The sequence below is a fragment of the Microtus oregoni genome, unplaced genomic scaffold, assembly GCF_018167655.1.
Source record: "Microtus oregoni isolate MIOR12 unplaced genomic scaffold, Mior012 000109F_ref0000275, whole genome shotgun sequence".
NCBI classification, from domain to species: domain Eukaryota; kingdom Metazoa; phylum Chordata; class Mammalia; order Rodentia; family Cricetidae; genus Microtus; species Microtus oregoni.
Genome location: NW_024544727.1, coordinates 2,966,903 through 2,982,131, shown reverse-complemented (window position 1 = coordinate 2,982,131; position 15,229 = coordinate 2,966,903). Strand labels below are relative to the sequence as shown.

The following is a 15,229-nucleotide window of genomic DNA, read 5'->3' as shown; positions in this document are numbered from 1 at the left end:
TCTCTGTTTGTTGATAGAGACAGTCTGTTTACCCTAGTTCTGAGGCTCCTATGCCCTAGGGCTATGGGGTGCATGAGAAAGATGGACCCCTTTATCTTATCTGTCTTGAGAACCTGGGAGGCATGTGGCCCCTTTCCTGCATTTGGTTAAGCTTTAGGAACCCTGACTTGGGTCTGGGTGGGGGTTGGCCCAGGCAGGAGAGAAGCTGGGGGGAGGGTTCTGGCCTCCCTTTATATGGAGTAGCTGAAAGTGAGCACACTCCCCCTACAGTCACCAGTGACTCAGACCAGCTGGGATTCATGTGGAAACAGGATGTATATGCCCTGGCAGGGGCGGGGCAACTGAGAGGAAGGATCCCTGTGCTTATAGAATTCCATCATCCAGGCACTAACAGTCTGAACACAGGTAGACGGCGTGTATACAGACCAGGCCCTCCTAGCCAGGCCTACACAGACTGTTGAGATTAGGGTCCTAGTCCAGTCAGGAAATGACTGCCCCACACCAATCTGCCTACCTAGGGCCTAGAAAGCCTGGGCCCTCATTGTAAGGTTTCCTTCAGAAAGGGCCCAACCTGAGCCCAGAGAGAAGACTCCTCCTGCCCCAGGGTAGGGGCGAGACGTCTTATGGTCACGCCCACTGGCGGGAGGTGTTAGCAGACAGGACCGAGGACTCACTCAGACCTGTCGACCTGCGCAGCCCAAGCTAGCAGCTGCCATCCATGGGGAACAGCCACTGCGTCCCTCAGACTCCCAGGAGGCTACGAGCCTCATTTTCCAGAAAGCCCTCGCTCAAGGGAAACAGGTGAGAGGTGTGGCCTGGCCTCAAGGGAACAGGGTCTCCCTGGACCTGCTACCTGCGCCAAGCCTTGAGCCTCCGGTTTCCCTTGTTCCCAGAGAGGACAGCTCCAGGAAGCTGGCCGGCCTGTTTGGCACCGAGGCTAGGCCCGATGGGGACACCGCGGCTAACAAGATCTTCCACTACATCCCCGGGACGGTGAGCGGAGGGGCGTGTCTGGCAGGAGCGGTATGGCACTGGGCCTGAAGTCTGAGTACAACTTTGTGCTTCTTCTGTATGAGTGTGTGTGCCACAGTGTGAGTGATAATGTGAGAATCGCATCTTCCAGCAACTCAGGGTCCTCCCTGGCCAGTTTGGAGGGATTCAGATACAAAACAAGATGAGGAAGTTGACACTGCCCCTCCCTGGGAAGCTCACTCAAAAGTCTAGGCTGAGAGTGAAACCAAGACGGGCACTGAGTCAGTGGTGAGCAGGCAGAGCCTGCCGGGGCTGTTGTCCATCCAGGGGCACAGGGGCCACCCTCAACCTTCCCTACCCCAACCTGGGTCTTGGTGGGCCCAACAATTGTGCGGGGGCTCCTGGTAAATATCATACTTGAGGCCTCAGTTCCCAAGGGTTACCCACCCCTAGCTGTTTCTGGTTATCTACAGCCTACAGCTACCACGTTGCCATATAGGCAGGCACCCATCCCCATACAGCAGTGAACCAGCTACCGATAGACCTCTTCCTCAGAGGGCTAACCATTCTGTGGGTCTGCTTAGAAAAGATACCTTTCCCCTCCCCTTTTCCCAACTCTCTGGCAATCCTTGGGAGGAGCCTGGGCTGCAGGTCTGACAGGAACACATCCTACTGTGCTGGTCTTGGAGAACCACACCCACCCCAGTGAGCCAGGCTCGATGTGCAGTCTCTACCAGGGCTGGAGCAAGTCTCCCATCCTGTATTCTCAGGTGCTGCAACTGATGTAAATTCCCAAAGCATACCTTTCTCACGGGCTCCCAGGAAGCTAGAAAAATTGTATCATAGCCCCTCCTGGTCCCTGAGGTTCCAGAGCTCTCTGCAAGCGTCACCTTTAGAAACCTTGCTGCCTCAAAGAGGTAGAGAGGAAGATGGAGCCTGAAGTGACCAAGAGTGGCATCCCTCCCTATGGCCACATCAAAGACCCTGACTCCCTCTAGTCAGACCCTCTTGGACAGAATTCTGGGATGGATAGTTGACCCTAGCCAGGACACAATAGCTAGAAAGGAGGTGGTAGAAGGGGAAGAAGTCCTGGCCAGGCATGGAACTACTCCTTTTGTACACTGTACCTAGGCTATGGACTCTAGGTAGATTCTGCATCTGAGTTAGAGCTGCCCCTGTCACAGCACCAAGCTAAGCCCTCCTGGGGGCAGAGTTCCAAGGCACCAGGGCCAGCTTCATAGCCCTTCCTATTCATGGCCTATTTCTCAGTGGTTTCCGCAGTGGGTGTAGATGCAGGAGGCCCCACCCAGAGTCAAGGAGGATGGAAGCTGTTTGTGTCTGTTCACATTCCTAGGCCGGCACTGGAGGTAGTTCAGCTTGGCCAGTGTGAAGCAGCCCGTGCAGGTGATCCTGGGCAGCTCCCAAAGGCAACATAAGCCCTCTCCTAAGCCTCTCTCCTGCCTCCCAGCACATCCCAGGGCATCTCCTAGGCTTTGTGGAATTAGCAGTAAACAAAATACAACGCTACTTCTGTCCTCACCTTTTTCCATTCCTATGTCAAAGTCAAACAAGAGAAGATAGAGTAAGCCAGACTAAGTCAGGTGGTGGTGGCGCACGCCTTTAATCCAGCACTTGGGAGGCAGAGGCAGGCGGATCTCTGTGAGTTCGAGGCCAGCTTGATCTACAAAGTGAGTTCCAGGACAGGATCCAAAGCTACGCAGAGAAACCCTGTCTCGAAAAACCAACCAAAAAAGAAAGAGGGAGGGAGGGAGGAAGGAAGGAAAGAAAGAAGGAAAAAAACAATAAGCCAGACTAAATCAGTATTAAATGAAAAACCCAAGGCTGAAATTTTAGGGCATTGAGAAAGAAGGTAAAACCTGAGCAAAGCCCTGCTGAAGGGAGTGGAATGAAGATTTAAGGTTGAGTAGTCACCACAGAGAATTACACATGCAAAGGTGAGACACACATGTGCCTTTTGTAATGGAAAAATGAAGGAAAGGACTGGTCCCCAAATTCAGTCCTCAGACCATTGTCAATGCTTTGCCCTCTTACTGTGAGATAGGTACTGTGTACATAGTAAGCTGGGGCATCAGCAAAGACTCACAAAAGCTGGCTAGTATCTCTTTCCAGTTCCAAGTTTACAGACCATCATGTTGACAACTCAATTTGGGCAGAATAGGGAATATTTACAGCAAAGAAACTAGCAAATACTACAAGCTAGAACTCTTGTTTGTTTGTTTGTTTTCATAGAACCAGGTAAAATAAAACATTGCCAGTTGTCACTGGACATTTGAGAAGGCTTTAAGCATTATCTCATCCTCATAATATACCTCAAACTCTTTGACAAATCCAGGGGTGTTGAATGACCAAAGTCAAGTTGCATAGCATAGGAGGTAACGAAGATAAGGATTGAACCCACTATGTACCAACCTCAGTCTGTACCACAGAGCAGATAGCTCTGACTGTGGGGAGTCATATGTATACGTGTGGTGTGTACACATTCCACTTTTCATGTGAAGAGGCTTAGGTGTGTATGGGATATGCATGTATGTGAATGTTCTTGATGAATGTATTCTGTGACCATGCATGGACAGATCAGAACTGTATGCAGCAGCCGTGTGTATATTGCCTGGGGATCTGGCCCCATCTGGTCCCTCTCCTAAGCCCTGCTCCTCTAGGACATCCCGGGCCTGGAAAATCAGCCAGAAAATCTGGAACAGCCATTCCTGAGTGTTTTCAAAAAGGGGTGGCGGAGGACACCCGTGAGGAACCTAGGCAAAGTTGTGCACTATTCCAAGGTTCAGCTGCGGTTCCAGCACAGCCAGGTAGGAGCCACAGCGGGTTGGGGAATGCTTGGGGAGCAACTTTCATACTACCCCAGGGCTATCCCCCCACCCTCTGAGACGAGTGGCCCCGCTCTCCCCTAGGACATCAGCGACTGCTATCTAGAGCTGTTCCCCTCCCACCTGTACTTCCAAGCCCATGGTTCTGAAGGACTTACATTCCAGGTGAGTGGTATAGACAGAGGGCGGTGCTGGCTCTGTTCTTAGGAGTCCCTGCAGTCCCTCCTATACTGTCCTCTGGCAGGGGCTGCTCCCACTGACAGAACTGAGCATCTGCAGGATTGATGGGTCCAGAGAGCATGCCTTCCAGATTACAGGTGTGTGGAGAGTGCTGGCCTGGCCCCCACTGGACCAGGACCCCTGGACCTGGGAGGAGACTACCTGGGGCTTCTGGGAGCTCTAAGCTTTGTCCCTATCCCGCTTGACTCTTCTGCCCCCAGGCCCACTGCCTGCCCCGCTCCTTGTCCTCTGCCACAGTGAAGCTGAGCTCAGCCACTGGCTTTACCATCTGGAAAAGCAAATGGCTCTCTTGGGGGGTCTGCAACGCTGCCACTCAAGCCCCCCACAGGTCAGTAGCAGGAAACTGTAAGCCCTTCCCCAGTTCAGACCCTCTGGCCCTCCTGTGACTTACTCCTTCCTCCTCCCCAGAGTTCCCTAGGGGATGAACTCCCCTGGACACGGCTGTGGAGAGTATCCGGGTGTGAATCCATGGGCAGCGCGATCTGTGCCTCAAGGGTCAAGCTACAGCATCTACCCTCTCAGGTGGGTGGGAAAAGACATGAGGTGCAATGAGAGGGAAGGATACAGGAGCAGAGAAGGCTGGACTCTTGGTGTCCAACCCCACTCTATCCTTTGACCCTTTACAGGAGCAGTGGGACCGGATTCTGGTACTATACCCAGCATCCCTGGCCATCTTCTCTGAGGACCCAGATGGACTTACCTTTAAGGTTGGCACTCTCCATATATACCTGTCCCGAAAGGTGCCCTTTGTGGGGTGGGAGTGAAGACTCAGAAACCTGTATTTCAGGGCTTGTTGGGACAGAGCACAGTGCTCCACCCATCTGGCCCCACTGCCCTGGTCAATCTGGTCTCTACTCTGGCACAGAAGAGGAGTCTCCACCCTCTACAGCCCTTCTCATCCTGGAGAGATATCACTAACCCTGGAGTGGGTGGAATGGAACATGCTACTTCTTGGAATTCATGGTGCATGCTTTCCCTTGTCTCTGAGCACCTTCTGTGCATTGTGCGGTGTGTGTGTGTGTGTGTGTGTGTGTGTGTGTGTGTGTGCGCGCGCGCACACACACAGGGGGTGGGGACCAAATCGTGACTGGTGTGTATTCACAGTCACTTAAAAACACACCAAGGGGACTTCCCTGACAGGTACTCATAGCTGACACAGGCTGGTGAAGAACCAACAGGAAGTAAAGTGGAGATGTCCCAGAACAAACAAAGCTGCCTAGCCTTTCTCAGAGTGGCATCCTCAGTGTTAGGTGGCCTGAGTTTCCAGCCCAGCTCTAGAGGGCAGGATGGAAGGATAGGGCCAGGAAGAGGCTGAGATGACACAGATAAATACCTGGTCCTCACGCTACAGGGGGAGCTTCCACTAAGTGCAATCCACATCAACCTAGAAGAGAAGGAAAAGGAGATCCGCTCCTTTCTCATCGAAGGTAGGGGCCTACCCAGAATCTTACCCACTGCCCGACTGGGCTTCTAGTAGGGGTGAGGATGGTAGATGCCTCAACTCTTTGCTGGGGTCTCTGTGGGGTAAGGTCCTGCCAGACCTTAGCTCACATGTCTGTGTGCTAGGCCGCCTCATCAACACCATCCGTGTGGTGTGTGCCAGTTACGAGGATTACAGTCAATGGCTGCTGTGCCTCCGGACTGTCTCGCACAGGGATGGGGCCCACCTGCTGCCTGGCCCAGAGAATTTCCCAGGACTACATGGACCCACTAAGGTGAGGGGTCAGTGAGAGGGAGGAAAAGGGTAGGTCCAAGATAAGGAGACAGATCCAGCCACTCATCTTACCTCTGCTGCTTAGGCCGTGAGTAGAGGCAGAGGTTCACTTTCTTCCAATGGACAGACCAGCTGGAAATTAGAGTGTCCAGTGCTCCCCACCAGCCAATCCCTCCCTGAATCCTCAGTGCCAACCACTATAGGCTTCCCTGCCCAGCCTGTACCTGTAAGTACCTAAAGGAATGACAGGGGATGGGGTTAAGAAAACACAGGCCCCACTGTCCCTCAGTGACCCTGGACCATAGTTCGGCAGGGAGGGCACTTGAACTGGAGGGACCTTCATACAGCTCATAGAAGAGTGTGTGGGGCCGGGCGGTGGTGGCGCACGCCTTTAATCCCAGCACTAGGGAGGCAGAGCAGGTGGATCTCTGTGATTTCGAGGCCAACCTAGTCTAGAAGAGCTAGTTCCAGGACAGGAACCAAAAAAAGCTACAGAGAAACCCTGTCTCGAAAATAAAAATAAAAAAAAAAAAAGAAGAAGAAGAAGAGTGTGTGGGAAAGAAGCCCTGGAGTTCTTTCTGGATGGTTCTTGGTATCCACAGAACCAAACCAACTCTAACTGTGTCAGCACTGGTCGAAAGAAGACAGAGCTGAGGCACAGTGGCAGTAGCCAGTCTCCCAGGGGCAAAGTTCGAAGGGAAGTATCTGGCTCAGCTGTCCCACTGCCCCTGCACCTGGACCTAACCAAGGTAAGCCCACTACGTACCCTGAACCCAGACCACTATCCCTTCTGCTTCTTCTTCCTTGCTTGTCCAGATGGACAAGACCTCATGTTCTGAAGACAGAAGTTCTTGCTGCATCTACTGAGGGAACACATGTATCTCCTTCTTGTAGGTGAGTGAGCTGTACTTAGACAGCAGCTCAGAGGCTCAGGACCACTCTTCAGATATTCCACAGTCCCCGCTCTATGCTGATCCCTACACACCACCAGCTACATCTCACCGCAAGATTATGGACCTCCAAGGCCTAGATGAGGTCAGTGCCCTACTAGGTGGATATGCTACAGTGAGATCAGGAGATGTCAGAAGCCTGAAGTCTATGAATGGGGGAGTGTTTCTGGGCAAGGGATCCCTAGGCTTCACAGTGGTCCCAGACCAGGGCTTCAGGAAACCCACATTTTCCCAGCAGTTCTTCTGTGCGATGCAGACATCTCCTGGACCTGAGCTATCAAGCCCGTTCCCCTCAGTCTCCGTGTCTGTGCCTGTCTCTGACTCCAGCTCTGGAATCTCCAGCTCTCCTAGGCCTCTGGGCTCCCATTTGCTCTCCAAGAAAGGTGCCCTGCAACCCAGAGCTTCCCAGAAACACCGGGGTTCCATCAAGAACAGAGGGCCACGGCCTTCAGACCCCCCTCAGCTTGTAAGTCACATCCTCCACTCTGGTGTGGGGGCCTCAGGATCAGGGGATGTTGGATAGAGGGTTCTAGGACTCCAAGGAGAAACCAGGGACAGAGACGGTGAGGTAGGACAAGAAGCTAGAAAGTAAGAGAAGAAAGTGGCAAGAGTCTGGCCGATCAAAGAGGATGATCTGTGCTGGCTTTAAGACTTGTGTTTTGGGGCTCCCAGGTCACCCCTGCCAGAGAAAGTACACCTAGTTCCCTGCCACCTCCCCCAGGTGAGTGAGGGTCTTCTCTCCTTCAGGGAAGGGGTGCTACTTCCTAAAGGCGGATCCCTGATTTGCCTCTGACATCCCTACTAGATGAAGAGGCTCCCAACTGGAACAAGACTTCCTCTCCCTCCCCCCAGAAGTGGCCACAACTCAGGAAGACTCCAGTGGAGATGGGACTCATTCAGTGGATCTAATGAGCCCCAGGTGGGCTGCTTCTCGGAAACATAACCAGCCAACGCCAACCTGGACAAGGGTATGCAGCCATACCAGTCCTGTGACCTACATTAGATCCACCAGGGCCTCACCCCAGCAGGATAAGAGAGTCTCTAGAACACTGAGGATAGAAGCACCTCTCACCAGGCTCTAACTCATCAGCTTTAGCAGCTAGAGCAACTAAGAGAACAAACCAGTGAGGGACATCAGTGAGATCCTGGATACCCCAGGGCTTATATCTATAGGGAAGAAAGAATGAAAGTACTAGAGCAGGTCTTATAACTGGGGAACTGCATGAGTGTGAAACACAGAGCACCAGAAACGTCAGGTTGTCAAACTCATCATGTGACGTCAGAGGACACGAGGGTCAGAGGTCAGGAGGGTGAGAGCCATCACAAGGAGCAGGAGTATCTAAAGACCTAGTACTGCTGGGTGTGTAGGGTAAGGCTGGTCAGAAAGATTAACACCATAAACAAGAAAAAGACTTTATTGGTTCTGTGTCCCTGCGTTTCCCTCCGAGCAGCCAGAGTACCCCACCATCCTAAAGACCTTCGTGTGCTGTCTTCACTGTGCCACCCCAGTTCCTTCACTTACACCCCCACTCTATAACTTCTCTCAGCCTTGGCATCATTCAAGCTCCTTGTAGTATCAGAAGACAATCCTTCCATAGGATACTATCAGATTCTGTGTATATCCTATCCAGGGCTCTTGGAGAAGATCCAGCCCTGCCCCACAGATCCCATATTGCAAGAGTCTCAGAAACCATCCCCGGAGGTATCCCCTAGAACAGTGGTTCTCCACCTGTGAGTTGCAATCCCCTTGGGAACCCTCTAGCTCCAAAAATATTTACATTACAATTCATAACAGTAGCAAAATTACAGGCATGAAGTCACAACAAAAATAGTTTTATGGTTGGGGGTCACCACAGCGTGAGGAGCTGTATTAAAGGGTCACAGCAGTAGGAAAGTTAAGAACCACTGTCCTAGAACCTAGTCATTGACTCAGGCCAGGCCTAGGCAAGCTGTGGCTGCAGTGCCTCAGGGATCAGGGCCTTGGAGGACCTTGCCAGCCAAGCCTGCCTTCAATAGGGCAAAGTTCTTGGACTGCTTCCCTCTAGCTTTGAAAGCACTTAGTAGCCTCTTGGCCCAGACCCAGAGGGGCCTTTCTGATTTTACACTTATTGTAGAGTCCCCTTCTGCTGCCCATCCCTTATTTATGACTAGACAAAAGATAGGATGCCCAATTAAGTTGGATTTCAGGTAACAACAAATAATTTCTTCATACAAGTACACCTCAAGAACTTCATGTAAATTCAAATATAGCTATGTGCCCTGTGGTTTTTACTTGCATATCTGGTGCCCTATTACCCAGATCCTGGCTCAGCCCATAGTTCTGAACCTCTACCCTCTCAGGTTTGGAAAATGGCCTTGGCCTTAGCCACTGGCTGGACCCTCAGGTTGAGTCCAAGTCAGTCAGCACCAAGGACACTGGCTCCTTCCTAGATGCCAAAGAAGACAGAGTTCAAAGGTGGGGAGAAGAACAACATCTTGTCCTCGTCACCTGGGTTCATCCCAGTGCCTCACACCTCACCAGGCCAGCCTGGCTCCTAGCAGCTTTGGCTTGAGTTGGAACTGGGTCTTGGTCTGCCATTACGCCCTCTCCCAACCTGGCGGCGGAAGTAGCGGATAGCAGAGATGGTGCCAATGTTGGCCAGCAAGACTGTAAGAGAGACACAAGATATCCTGAGTGCCAGCTCTGGCTTCTTGCTACCTTCTGCCTACATAACCTAGCCTTCAAAGGACAGTATGTTGGAAGTAGGTTAGCAATGACAAAAGCAAGGTCAAAGAGAGCCTGAACCTCCCAAGTACCCTTATCCCTGCTGGCCCAGCAGATGTGGTAAACAACTATAGCCCCTAGGTCTTCTAAACATCATACCCCCTGCCCCGAGAACCTCCAAACCTGTTTTCCAAGCATCTGGAGCATGTAGATCAGAGGTTCTCACAGCCCAAGTGGCAAAGGCAACAAACACTAGGCACATGTCATTCTGGCTGAATGTAAAGGAAGTAAGGGGATTCCGTAGCTCCCCTAGGAAAGAAAAGGACATTAGATGCTCCTCTCTGAGATACGTGTGACATAAAATACCATCTGTCCTAGAGAAATGCGTTGAGTCAGATCTTCCACATGACTTCTCTTATTTAAGGCACTGGATACTATGTATCATAGTTGAATCAGAACAATTTGGGTGCTTTGCCTTTAGGGTCTTCTGTTTTCTGGTTTGTGAAATAGTTTCCAGAGGGGAGAGGAGATATTTTTCCACAGTGCCTAATACAGCCTGGCCTGAGTGGGAATGTGCCCCTATTACCTGCGCCCGTAGGAGCTGGAGGAAGGTTCCTGATGGCACCTAGGTCTGAAGTGTCAAAGCCAAGCTGTCCCATCTGGACTGTGTCCTGGGGTAGCTTAGGAACTTAACCTTCCTCATGCAGATCCCAGAGCATGCAAGAGCATACATACAAACACATCCACACAGACAGGTGATCAGGATCATTCCTGCTTCTCTCCCATAGCCTCTTGGCCTAATTCCCTGGACAGTATGTTTCCAGGACCTGGATCAACACCTACCTGCTTCTCTGATTGCCAAGCTAAGATGTTCTTCCGTAGCTGGCACAGGCATGGAATATGCCTCAGGCCCTACTTCCCTGAAGAGCTCTGAGGTCTGCACTTGGACACGGGTGGCCGGTGCCTGACTGTTCCCAAATCCTTCCTCTGTAAAGAAGTGTTCATAGACCTCAGGAATGGAGATAGGCACTAAATCTCCAGGGGGAGCAGGTGCCACAGCCTCTGCCCTTGGGGGTGGGACTGGGGAGCGTCCCCTCTGACGACTTGACCTTTGGGTTCTGCTGTCCTGAAAAAAGAACTCGCATGAGTCAGGCCACTGGACGTCATCCAGGGCTTGGCTGGCTGCTGTCTCATTCTCTACATCTTCATCTTCCTCTTCAATGGTATCACAGAAAAAGAACTCATAGGCCTCAGGGAGAGTCACTGCATAGCATCTTCCAGGCTCAGGTTCTGCTGAGACAGAGGATGGAGGAGGAGGCAGGTGCTTGAGGATCCGAGGTTGGGGGAGTCGGGGCCCAACAGCCACAGCATCCCAGGCTGCAGACCCCCCACGGCTCCCTGCTGCTGTCCTAGGAGCTGAGGGCCAGTCTGGGGTTAAGAAGGGTGGGCCTGTAGGCTCAACTGATCCTGATTCTTCGTGAGTAGGTGCAGCCAAGGAGAATCGTACTTTCTTCTTCTTGGGGGCTTGGGCAGGACCTAGATGAGGCTCCCCTGAGGAATATTCTGAGGACCCTGTTGAGAGCTGCCCTACTGGCTTCTCAAAGTATCCTCCAGGAGACACAGTCACATCTGTATCCACCATGGCAGCTTCAGCCTGGGAAACAGAGGATAAGGAAGGCATAGCAGGGATAGACACACTCTCTTCAGACACAGTCTTTGAAACAGAATGAGGCAGATCTGTACAGACCACTGGGGCAGGCACAGAGGGATAAACTTCTGCCTTGATCTCTGAGCCTTCTGTGGATAGGTCCTCACGCAGTCCAGGTATGCAATCAGGGGCAGACTCAGTTTTGTCCGGTTGAAAGATGGAGGCAGGGGTGCACAGAGCCGTGTCAGGGGCAGAGGCAGGTGTAGACTGTTTTGTATTAGGTTGACATTTGGAGGCAAGTGTGGACAAAGTCATGTCAGGTGTGGAGACAGGTATGGACAAAACTATGTCAGATTGAGGCTTGGAAGCAGGTTTAGACAAAGCCGTGCAGGGTTGAGGCTTACAGGCATGTGTAGAGAGAGATGCATTTGGTGTGGCGATGGAGACATCTGACTGAGGCTTGGATGTCATGTGTAGCTCAGTGCTGGGTGTCTTTCTGGTCTGGTCTGTATCTTGTTCAGTTATTAGAACAGGTGTAGATGGATCCAAGCCTGACTCTTGTCTGGCCATCTGTTCAGGGATGCTAAAGCCAAGTTTAGAAGCACCTGCAGGGTCTGACTGTGGCTTATCCTGCTGGTCTTTTGCCATTAATGTCCCAGACACAAGAACCTCCTTGGGCCTGGTCTCCGTAAGTTGTGGGGAGCTCATCTGAGCAGCAGGAGAGCCCAGAGATCCAGAGCACTTGACCCCCTTGGTACCCACGGCACGCCTCTTCTTACGACCAGGGTTCCGCAATGGAGCTTCAAGGTTGTCTGTGGGACTCTGAGGGATGGCACTGTGGCCAGGGGACTCAGGACTGTGAGAGGGCTCACCAGGAGATCTGGGAGCAGGGCCCTGCAAAAGCCTCTGCATCTTGTCCCTGGAAATTGTTGACCCAGGGAAGGACGAGGCCTGGCCAGGACAGACGCTGTCTGAGCTGAGGAACAGTAGAGCTTCTGACTGTGTGGACGTGCTGGCTACCTGATGACTGGCTTCTAGAGCCAGGACAGGCTCACACTGAGACCTGCTGACCAGCTGCTGAGTAGCCACGTCCTCCAGTTCACAGCCCTGCTGTCCCCTCCCCTGGGGAGCCAGCTGCCCAGTGAAGAGGGGTGGGGGCCCAGGGGGGCTGCTTCCGCTGCTGTCCCCTTGGTCAATGTCACTGGACAAGAGCTCGTCACCAGAGGCCAGGCCAGCCTGCAAGAGGCCACACTCATCAGCAGTGGCAGAAAACTCAGCCCACTCTCGATCACTGAGCTGGACACTATACTGGAAGTTGTCCATTGCACATCAGCAGAGGTGCTGGAGTAACAGCAAGACTGTGGGCCAGGCAGGGTCTTCACAAATCCAGGCTCCATGCACTAAGTAGTACACACTGCTACCACCTTGCCTGACCTCGTAGGACCTGCCCCCGCCCTGGTAGTCCATTTCCGTCTGGAGGAACCCCAAGACAGACTCCGCTTCTTCCAGATTCTTCTAATTCATTCTTTGAGTTAGAAATCTACTTCAGTTTCCCCTATTTTCAATTCAACTCCAAATAACTTTACCATGACACATTGTCACAGTCCTAAAATGAAATGTTATTTTATTATATGTTATTATATTATATATTTAAGATATATTAGTGAAATAAACTAAAGACCAGTGTTAGTCGTGTTTGAATAGTGTTCCCCCACATCTCTGAGATCTTTCAATGGGATTGACTTCCCTTCTCAACTCTGTCACAGTGGTCTGCATCAAAGACCATCCATCAGAGATCAATTCCCTCTGATGGTCATTTCTAGCCTCCCCAGCCACCACTATTGGCAGCTAACCACAGAAGAGAATCTATAGTATCTGTAAGTGACTAGCCTTCTGGATGATGACCTTCCACCAGCCTTGGCTGGAACAGGTTTTCTGAGCCTACCAAGGTCATGTTGGTACTGGTCAGAACCTGCTCAAAAGTTTGTAAGAGGAGCCTAGGCCAGAGGTCACACAACTTATGTGAGCCCCTCTGAACCCCAGCAATCTGCTCTGGCAGTTCTCAGGGTCTGTACTCCCATCTAGTCCTGCCTGACTATCCAAAGCCCCATTTTGCTTATTTCAGTGAACCAAGATAACCAGAGCCAGCCAAGGCCTCCAGCCTCTGTCCCCTAAAGGGGCTACTCTTGGGGCCTTGGTCAGCAATATCTAGAATGAGGAGAGTGGGACAATTCCTGGACTATGACTGGAACAATCCTAAGTGAGAAAAAACACTGGGGACTTCCTAACTACCAGCCCTTCTCCCCTCTTAAGTTCCTGGAGAGGCCATGGCAAAGCTTTCCTGCCACTAGGACCCCTAGACAGAACCAAAGTGCTAAGTGTATCCTACCTGATTCTCGGCAGCCAGCTGGGGTAGTGGAAGTATGCATCTAGAGGCCTGTCCCCAGGCAGCATGGTGCTAGGCTTCTTAATGCAAGCCCCGCCCCTTCCGCTAAAAATAACCTGTCCCTGGGATCACTTATGACTCGTGCCAGTCTCAGAGCCAAGCCACAAATAGATGGCATTTGAGGGGCCTCCAGCAATAGGAAGGACATTTTCCTGGTGTAGGGCCTGCACTGAGGGCTGGCATCAGCTAAGATCACATCAGATTCCAACTAGAGACGACCAGCACAGCACAGGTCTCCCTTCCCAAGAAGATCTGTGCCTCCACCCCACGTACAACCCAGTGTCTCTAACACAACCTTGCAGACAATATTGCCAACCTAGATCTGACATCCAAGGCTCCTAAGTGTTGCTAAGCCTGCCAGTGAAACTAGAGGAAAATGGTGCATTCATTGCTCTTGTGAAGGGTTCCCCAGATTGGCATGGCTTCTTGGCCTCAAAAAAAGGTTGATCGGGGTCAAGGGAACAGAGTTTAGTCGGTGGAAAGAAAAAAGGGTATTTGGCCAGGTGGTGGGGGCGCACGCCTTTAATCCCAGCACTCGGGAGGCAGAGGCAAGCAGATCTCTGTGAGTTCGAGGCCAGCCTGGTCTACAAGAGCTAGTTCAGGACAGGCTCCAAAAGCTACAGAGAAACCCTGTCTGGGGGCGGGGGGGAAGAAGGATGTTTGGTAGGTAGTGCTAAGACAGGATGGCCATTCTACCTCAAGAAGATATGGGCAAGCCAGGCAGTGGTGGCGCATGCCTTCAATCACAGCATTTGGGAGGCAGAGGCAGGTGGATCTTTGTGAGGGTTCAAGGCCAGCCTGGTCTACAGAGCGAGTTTCAGGACAGTCAAGGCTACACAGAGAAACCTTGACTCAAAAAAAAAAAAAAAAGAACAGGTGGAGCAACCAGCCTCTCCTTGCTAGGCCCCTGAAAACAGTCACTAGAAGACCCTTCTTTCTGAAGGGCATGAGACACAGAGAAGGTAACTTCTACATAGCTAACACATAACAGCAAAGCTAGCATCAAATTTGCAATTTGTTTTTTGGGGTTTTTTTTTGTTTTTGTTTTTTTTATTTTTCGAGACAGGGTTTCTCCGTAGCTTTTGGTTCCTGTCCTGGAACTAGCTCTTGTAGACCAGGCTGGCCTCGAACTCACAGAGATCCTCCTGTCTCTGCTTCCCGAGTGCTGGGATTAAAGGCGTGCGCCACCACCGCCCAGCTTGCAATTTGTTTTTTGAGATGGGGTTTCTTTGTATAGCCTTGGCTGTCCTACAGCTAGCTCTGTAGACCAGGCTGGCCTCAAACTCACAGAGATTTATTTGTCTGCCTCTGCCTCCCAAGTGCTGGGATTAAAGTCTTAAATTTGCAATTCTTTTATGTCAGTTTCCAAATCTCTAGGGTTACAAGCATGTGCAGTACTATTCCTGGATACCTCCTATCCTCTTTAAAAAAATATATTGTTCGGGGGCTGGAGAGATGGTTCAGCAGTTAAAAGCCCTGCCTGCTCTTCCAGAAGTCATGAGTTCAATTCCCAGAAACCACATAGTAGCTCACAACCATCTGTAATGAGGTCTGGTGTCCTCTTCTGGCTCACACGCATACATAAAAACAGAACACTGTATATATAATAAATAAATCTAAAAAAAATTATTGTTCTAAATTGGGCATGGTGGTGCACACCTTTAATTCCAGCACTCCGGAGGCAGAAGCAAGCAGATCTCTGCGAGTTCAAG

At 51.5% G+C, this 15,229-nt stretch overlaps 2 protein-coding genes across 2 annotated transcripts; one reads left to right on the top strand and one right to left on the bottom strand.

The window, feature by feature from the left end:
* The first annotated feature begins 609 nt into the window (after positions 1 to 609).
* LOC121443522 (probable pleckstrin homology domain-containing family N member 1) lies at positions 610 to 8,137 on the top strand. The gene is made up of 16 exons (XM_041645272.1): positions 610 to 801; positions 894 to 993; positions 3,651 to 3,797; positions 3,900 to 3,980; positions 4,060 to 4,132; positions 4,256 to 4,383; positions 4,464 to 4,577; positions 4,682 to 4,762; positions 5,407 to 5,482; positions 5,622 to 5,770; positions 5,855 to 5,995; positions 6,372 to 6,518; positions 6,664 to 6,804; positions 6,958 to 7,185; positions 7,392 to 7,440; positions 7,525 to 8,137. Exons 1-16 carry the CDS (start codon positions 719 to 721, stop codon positions 7,626 to 7,628), a joined length of 1,842 nt encoding a protein of 613 aa, XP_041501206.1. The 5' UTR covers positions 610 to 718; the 3' UTR covers positions 7,629 to 8,137.
* Positions 8,119 to 12,673, bottom strand: LOC121443521 (PGC-1 and ERR-induced regulator in muscle protein 1-like). Its single transcript, XM_041645271.1, has 3 exons — positions 10,267 to 12,673; positions 9,607 to 9,732; positions 8,119 to 9,366 (listed from the first exon to the last, which is right to left on the bottom strand). The coding sequence occupies exons 1-3, from the start codon at positions 12,392 to 12,394 to the stop codon at positions 9,254 to 9,256; spliced, it is 2,367 nt and encodes a 788-aa protein (XP_041501205.1). The 5' UTR covers positions 12,395 to 12,673; the 3' UTR covers positions 8,119 to 9,253.
* Positions 12,674 to 15,229: the final 2,556 nt, after the last annotated feature.